General features: G+C 35.0%; 1 protein-coding gene across 1 annotated transcript; it reads left to right on the forward strand.

Moving 5' to 3' along the window:
* The first annotated feature begins 560 nt into the window (after positions 1 to 560).
* LOC128227826 (lipoxygenase homology domain-containing protein 1-like) lies at positions 561 to 5359 on the forward strand. Its single transcript, XM_052938702.1, has 4 exons — positions 561 to 631; positions 3293 to 3467; positions 4521 to 4683; positions 5241 to 5359. The coding sequence occupies exons 1-4, from the start codon at positions 561 to 563 to the stop codon at positions 5357 to 5359; spliced, it is 528 nt and encodes a 175-aa protein (XP_052794662.1).
* The last annotated feature ends 2672 nt before the right edge of the window (positions 5360 to 8031 follow it).

Genomic DNA, 8031 nt, shown 5'->3' on the forward strand with positions numbered 1-8031 from the left:
CAATCACAGGTAAGATTCCAGTCGTGCGGGGACAAACTGATGGTAAAATCCCTGCCAAATGCCCCCGCAACCCAGGGATTCTAAGTAAGGCCCATTCCCGGCTACTTTTGTTACACAGACAAAACCACCGCATTTACCCAGCACTGTCGGGCCACATGAAAGGTAAAAACACGGCCCATTTTCCCGGTTATCCCCGGTATACCCCCCGGGGGGGGGGGGGGGTGGCGTGGTCACAATTGACTGGTGCATTACCTTATGTTGCATGTTGAAATGAGTTGCTATCAACGTGTTTTGTATTATTGCTATACAAGTGTAAATTTCGGAGTTTGGGGCGTGGAACGTCGCTCTCATGATTACAAAGCGTAATCTTTATCTGTGTAATTGACAAACGTCGTCTGCTTGCACCTTCCAAGTAAAATACAAAACATGATTCGGTTTTCCCAAAATTAAACGAGGAAAACAATCTAGTTTCTGAAGATGATGTAAATATCCGGTTAATTGTCTTACGAAACGAAATGGTTGCTCATCGAGCCATGCAAACTATGGCTTATATATTCAAGATGCCCGAGTGTTTTTCGTCCCTGCAGATTTATTTTAGACGACCATCGACGGCCGTTTCGTTAGACGAACGGTAAGTGAATGTGTATTATGTGTCGGAATACTAGTTATAATGTTAAGCGGAAAACTGTATAGTTGCAGAATTTAGATATAGCAGAAATATTATATAATATACCACAATACTATATAATTGCAACGCAAGTTTCTATGCCACGGTGCTTGTTCTCGATAACCTGTTATGTGTTGTGTGGTATGCATACTTTGATAAGATTTACCTTTGCGTTTCATCTTTATTAAGGATTGTTGGGATAAGAGTGAGGTCTGTGCACGTTAACTGGTTTAATCCCCAGTAAATTTACATTTTACTGACCGTTTCAAGGCGGTACCTAACAATTCTTGATAAACATAACTAGTTTTTAATATATAGTGTGTATGCACTGTGTTGTTTGTGGAGTTTTGTTCTGTTCTTTTATGTTTCTTGTTTGTGATTTTGGGTTCTATGTCTTTGGCGTTTGCCCAGTGCCACTAAACCGGGTTTATGTTTAAACTTTTTACTACTGAGCTTGTTTCTGTAGATTTTTGCATAAATATTAATAAGATTACGACTAGGGTTGTAAGTGCTCTTGATTGCTGAAAGATGATTCTTATGCTAATAAACATCTCGACGATTTGAGGCCTAAATTTAAACAATAATGATCATTAGATATCTTCCAGTTGCTTTTTGATGTGTGTTCATAAAAGTGAGTAAAATAATCCAGTTTCAAAAACGTTAAAATAGACGTGTTGCTGACTTACAATTATTAGTAGTCTCTATATGTGTTGTGTTTGCAAAGATATTTGCTTGTTATTGCATCGTTGAAGTTATCTTATTTAATACGTAGAGCACGCATACATTTTAGGTTTATAAAAAAACGCACACGTATGATTTGCTGTAATATAATCAGGTTATAAATAAATATCACATGTAATAACATATAACAAATCAAATGACTAAAACTTCTGTAACATTTAATTATAGTTCATGCACCGTTTTTTCATTTAGGAGTTATGCGTAATATACATTCAATAGAATATTTACACTCAAGTTTAAGTAGATATTCATTTCCAGCATTTTGTCAGATTTTAACTACGGAAGGATTTACACGCACTAAATCAAATGGGAAATTGCGTTTATTTTTGTTTTGCTGTGACATATTTCATTAACCATGATTATTTTTTTGTTTCTAAATTATTTCAATAGTAGAAATGTAATTGAGTATTGCTTTAATAGGAAATATTTATTCTATAAAGTATTTTTTATATAATCTAGGAACTTATAAACATTTATATATGATAGTTCGGACATTGTTATAAATTATTGTTAGATCATAGAACTTTTACTGATGTATACGTTTCATTGTTGAAGAAATATTAAGATGATAGATGTTATAATAAATCGTGAAAATATGTAGTTGTTTCTTTGTTTAATTAATTATTCAATAACGACTTTAACAGGAATATTAGGAGATCTTATTTTAAATACCAGCTTGATTATCGAGAAGAATGCTACCACTTATTCGGTAAAGGGAGCTTGAGAATTTTTAGGGTGAACATTCAACATGTGCCTGGCCATGTAGAAACAAATTGCCTGACCACATGGCACGCATGAATAACTTACGTAGTATAATGTACGTGAAGTTAGCGGCCTAGCGGCGTGAAGTTAGCGGCCTAGCGGCCTAGCGGCGTGAAGTTACATTCATACAGTTACATAGCGGCCTTAAATTGATTTCTATTCAGAACATTTTTCTATACGTTTTAATTTAAAATAATTATGATTAACTGTTTTATGTACAAGTTATCACTCTGAAGCGTTTTAACTTTAAAAAAAAGTCGATCAAGCACTTCAGCGGCCTAGCGGCGTGAAATTAGCGGCCTAAAATTGAATCCTATTTCAAAGCATGTATACATGCATTTTATCCTAAAACAATGACATATTAACTGTTTTTATGCACACATTAACACATTGAAGCGATTATCAACATTTTTTTTCAAAAACGTCGATAAAGCAGTCAGCTAATTCAAAGCATTAAACATGCCTGTTCTTCTAAATCAATGATATATTTACTGTTTTTATGCACAAATTATCACTCTGAAGCGTTTTTCAAACATTTAATTTAACATTGTTTTAGCATAAAAGGTAAAGAAAAATGTTCTGAATAGAAAACAATTTAAAGCCGCTATGTAACTATATGAATAAAAAAAACCTTGATTTATCATTGTTTTAAAAAAAGCATTAACAATTGCTTGGAAATAGAAAAATAAAATAGGCCGCTAGGCCGCTAGGCCGCCAACTTCACGCCACTAGGCCGCCAGGTCGCCAGGCCGCTAACTTCACGCCGCTAGGCCGCTAGGCCGCTACCTTCACGCCGCTAGGCCGCTAGGCCGCTAACTTCACGTTCATCGTAGTATAACATTTTAATTTAAGCAAAACTTTGTAAATACTATTACTGAGATCATGCATGATACATGATAGGAGTGATCAAATATCTGACAGGTCAGAACAACGCCATAACATGTCTTACTTTACTTAGATCCAGCTTAAATAGCATATATGATGAAATATGAATTTGGCAAAGTTTTGTGTCATAAACGTTTTATAAATAACATTGTCGAGTCGCAACATTTTGCGAAATACATCAATTTATTCATACGTAACATAATTATGATATTAATGCATTATTCTGTGTCCCTTTAGATACCGGATAACAGCGAAGACGGGTGATCGTCCGCGAGCAGGTACCGACGCCAACGTTTATCTTGTCCTACACAGCGGAGAAGACCTGGAGACCCCTCCTACCAAACTTTATACCCGTTTTCACAACGAATTTAACTGTGGACAGACGGACGTTTACACCGTGAAAAATATCAAGGTAAATTTGTTTCATGTGTTTGATGTATGTACCCCACACTCAATAGACGTATTGATGTAAGCTTCATTGTTGCCTCAGACGCAAATTCAGCGATGACAATAACGAGGTAAGTTTGTACTTTTTGTATTATCAATGGTTCCTCCAATTTAACGGAATCTCGATTTTTTGGACTGAATGCACGTTGTATTCATCGTAAAATAATCCAGGATACAATTCAATGAGTATTGAACACGCTGGTACGCGATGATTTTGTGTTTTTTTCTAACTAATTTACGTTCACAAAGCATCCAAAATTCATATAATTGTACATAGAAAACCTAATTCATTTGATATCAACTGAGCAGATTGGAACATACGTATTGTAAGACTTATAACCTACACATCGTCTAAACACATATGAACTTATTATAAATATGTCAAGTGAATGTACATGGTTAGTGCGAATTTATAGGGGATATTATGATATGACTCTTTTCTGGTGACCTGTATCAGGTCGAATTCGGTATGTAAACACATATCCGTCAAGACCAAACGAGCCTTGATGCAGGTCACTAGAAAAGCGCCCAGCATTCCTTTTATTATTTTCCTCACTATTTATCCGTTTATTTTTTCGTTTTCAATTTGATTTGTATTTACCGCTATCTGTCAAATGTCCAATTATGGAATGACTTGCGCGTATGAATATATTTCGAACTTTTGTGTATTGAAGTCAGGGGAGGCTACTCCAGTGAAACATGTCAGAGGTTACAGAATTCACTTTGTAAAGCAAAATAAAAAGAAAATGTTTTATATCTCAGCAAAATTGATAATACTAAAACAATTTTTAAATTTCACAGCACAAAAATAACAAAATTAAAGGGTACTTATTTTACGAGTATAAATAAATCGTATTTTCCTGAAGACTTAGCGCGGCCATTTAAACAAAAGTGAATGTTCGTAGAATATTTTGACGATCATTTTATGCGGAACTGAGCGATGTTCGTGAATCAGTCGATATTTTGATTCAAATTCTGTAATGCATTTAATCTTTCATGCTTTGTATTTTATGATCAGTTTGAGGAGGTGTTGGTGCTGGAGATATGGAAGGACGCTGCAGGGTGGTACACGGAATGGAACATTGACACGATCACGATTGAAGACCTCTCGGGCAGCTGGGATGCCGTGTTCCCAGTGTTCCGTGGGCTCTGGGCGAAAGTAAATTTGGTCAGTAAGAGAGGTGCGAGTGAAAAGACATGAATGAATATTTGGGCTTTGTTAAATAAATCGGAATACGTACCAATGTTTAGTAAGTTATATTTTGTAACATATTTGTTTTTATAAATGAAGTTAATCTACAATATATAACGGAAAGGTTAGTTAAGGCAATTTTTGATGGCTACAAAACTTCAGAGCATTTTCGTAACTTTAAGTATTTTTTGAATGTCCTGAAAATACTCTGTGAACATCTATTTGCTATGTTAATTGTATTATTTGGATTGTGTATATGATGTATGTGTCTTGATTATTGTGTTTGGGTTATTTCAGATAACCGTTCATACGTTCATACGTTCATACGTTCCAACGTCCCTTAGCGTTTAATTACGTTCTGTTATGCTGACTGGTTGACTTTTTGATTGTATGGAATAAATGTGAACAAGTATATTACAACGAGTTCCGGTTTATCATGTGAAAAAGCAGATCCCGCGGTTTAGTGACTTTGAAACCGCGACATCTGGCATTGTCCATGTAGTTTTAATTTTATTGTTTATTAACCAAATTTTATTCAATTCACAGAACAACGGTCACAGGAACTTAAGGACAAGCGAGAGTTGTATGTATACTCGCAGTTGAAAGAAGGATTTCCGGTGCAAGCAAACAAAGTCCCTCCGGATGAACAGTTTTCCTTCTGGTAAAAGTATACGAAATGTTTAATCTAGATCCTAAAAATTCATTCCCCAATTTATCGAACTAGCTAACCCACGGCCTCTAAACGCCAGCTCCACCACTTTATGGTGGTGCAAAGAAAAAGAGCTGTCGACACTTCCGTGGTGGAGCTGTGCCCTATGTTTACATGAACAAACGTGGGTATGATTTATATTTTAATTGATAATTTCATTTAACGGACATATTTCGAAAATCAGAGAATGTGGTACCGTGTAGAACACTTCTACCGTAGGCTGGTTACTATTTCGCTTCAATGTTGTGCAAACTATGGTGCCAGGAGCTTTTCTCCCGAATTGGACTTGTACATATTCTGAGAACTGATTGCATAGCAAGTACATTTCGGTCCTAACACACCCCGTAAGAACATTCTCACGCATGCAAACATAACTGTTATGTATAGTACCTATGCCGGAACACAACAAAACTAATAAGCTCTTCTTTAAAAGGAAAAATGCACATATTTATAAAAGTGGTGGCGCTGTTGCCCTAGTTTCATGTCTGAAAAATTAACTCTTTATTTATATTTAAGAAGGAAAACTTAATTCATAGTTCAACAAGACTGAAAAACATTCTTTTACTTACTCTCCTCCTGACAATTTAATTAACTGGACATGCTCTGATGTTTGTGTATTGCTTGTTTGTTCTTACGTATTATAAAGTTTCATTTATTGGAAACATACCTTATGACTAGTAAATTAATGCATGTTCGTCTGATCACAAAAGTATTTTAATCTGCCGTGTTTTCTTAGAAAAAGATTGTTTTAAACAGTGGAGTTTATTTCAGCTCAAATAACAAGGGTTCGAAGCACCACTTGCACTTATTATATCAGATTTGAATACAGTTTTATGTACATAAATATTGAAACATTCTGCCCTATCTGAAGTGTAACTGTACACATAAATTTCCTCCTGGAAGACATGAATTCTCTCGCTTGAATCTATGTCTCTAGAGTTATTAAATGTAATGCTTGTTGATAATACATGCATGTTAAAGGGTTTGAACGTGTTGCAGTTGTCGATAAAAACAAAACAAACATCACCAACGACAAAACAATGTCTTTTTTTGATACTACGACGATTTTATATCGTTACATCTAATGAAATATGTTTATTTTGGAATCAAAATCTGCGCCAATGTGAAATTATGAATGTCATTTCTAAATCGATTATAAATATGAAATATGATGAGCACTTAAGCAGATACTTATCAAAATATTCAAGGACATGCGATAACTATTGGAATTAATAGTAGGTAGTCGTACAAAACACGCACAAACCAGTGGGTAAGAAGAAAGGGACGCAGTTTGCCAAACAATGATGTGTAAGCCAAAACTATTACGTGGGTAAGGCTGGATTATGTTTTCAGCTAGATGTAAATGGCACTTTTATTTCACACGGAAACAACGATCCCGAAAGACGAACACAAACTGTTACCAATTATTTTCGATGGACGAAATAGTGCTGGCATAAACGTGTCATAAATGTTAATAAAATAAAAAATCAAACCGAAACGTTTAGGTTTTTATTAATGATTTACATCCGAATGATATATTTTTCATAATGCATTTAATAGTCGATTACGACAGTGTTATTGACTAAAATATTCTAAACCTCATTTGTATTAACTTCTTTTAACGAAGAATGCGCATGTCTGTTAAAAAACCCTATTCTGACAACTTTTGTTTTGTGCCAATATAGTCTTATTTAATTTCCAGCTACAGTTTATTTAACAAAATAAAAACCAATGGAAAATCCCAAAATTCAGTTTCTATCCTCGGAAATTTGTATCATCGTGTCCTTTTGCAAACCATGCGGTTCGAGCCTATACAGTCAGTCGACAATTTCTCAGGCCGATCATCAGTTATTGGTACTTAATAACATGCAATTACCTTTCTGTTCTAATACGATACGGCCTATAAACCGACTTACTTTAAAATATCATTTTTAATATGTTTTTGCGATACCATTATTTTGCTCAAGACAGAAAGGTCGCAACATTCCGTAACGATTGCGTGTCTGGTCCCTATAATTTTTGTAAACCATTATTTTCAATCATTATTCATATTGGACTGTTGCAAAATAAGGCTTACAGACGAGGTAATTTGTGTTGAGAAAGAGACATTGCCAATACACGCCCACAAACTATTGACATACGATTATTTTTTTATCGAAAATGGTCTTAGTTTTTTAATCTAATTCGTTGGAATGGAAATTACTATATTGCCTCCCGGATAAGCTCTGGCGGATGGTATTTTCGTTTACAGTTGTGCAGATTATATAGCCCCCCCCCCCCCCCCCAGCACGAGCAACTGAAAACAACTCAAACTTTGAAAATACTTCAGTGTATAATCTTAAGCCACACCGACCAATTAAATTTGAAAATTTAATACTAACTTGTTTAAAATATCATTACATCTATATCTGAAAAAGATAATGGCGACATTTCTATGAACTATTTTATTGATTGCGGCGTTATTTACATCTTATAGCACTGCCGTTGTTTACATCTCAATACACTATGAGGCGCAACCTTGTTTGTGAAGTGTACACACCTGGTTTTTACCGACGAATTCGTCATAATTGTTTAGGGATTGGAAGAAAAAACAATCAGAAATCAGAATCAGTTTGATGTACAAGAAAA

Source organism: Mya arenaria, chromosome 1, assembly GCF_026914265.1.
Source record: "Mya arenaria isolate MELC-2E11 chromosome 1, ASM2691426v1".
NCBI lineage: Eukaryota > Metazoa > Mollusca > Bivalvia > Myida > Myidae > Mya > Mya arenaria.

Excerpts from the sequence above, each read along its gene's own strand:
- LOC128227826 (XM_052938702.1), top strand. The coding sequence starts at position 561 with ATGCCCGAGTGTTTTTCGTCCCTGCAGATTTATTTTAGACGACCATCG. Across the intron at positions 3,468-4,520 it reads ACACCGTGAAAAATATCAAG|TTTGAGGAGGTGTTGGTGCT; the intron begins GTAAATTTGTTT and ends TTTTATGATCAG. Across the intron at positions 4,684-5,240 it reads AAATTTGGTCAGTAAGAGAG|AACAACGGTCACAGGAACTT; the intron begins GTGCGAGTGAAA and ends TTCAATTCACAG.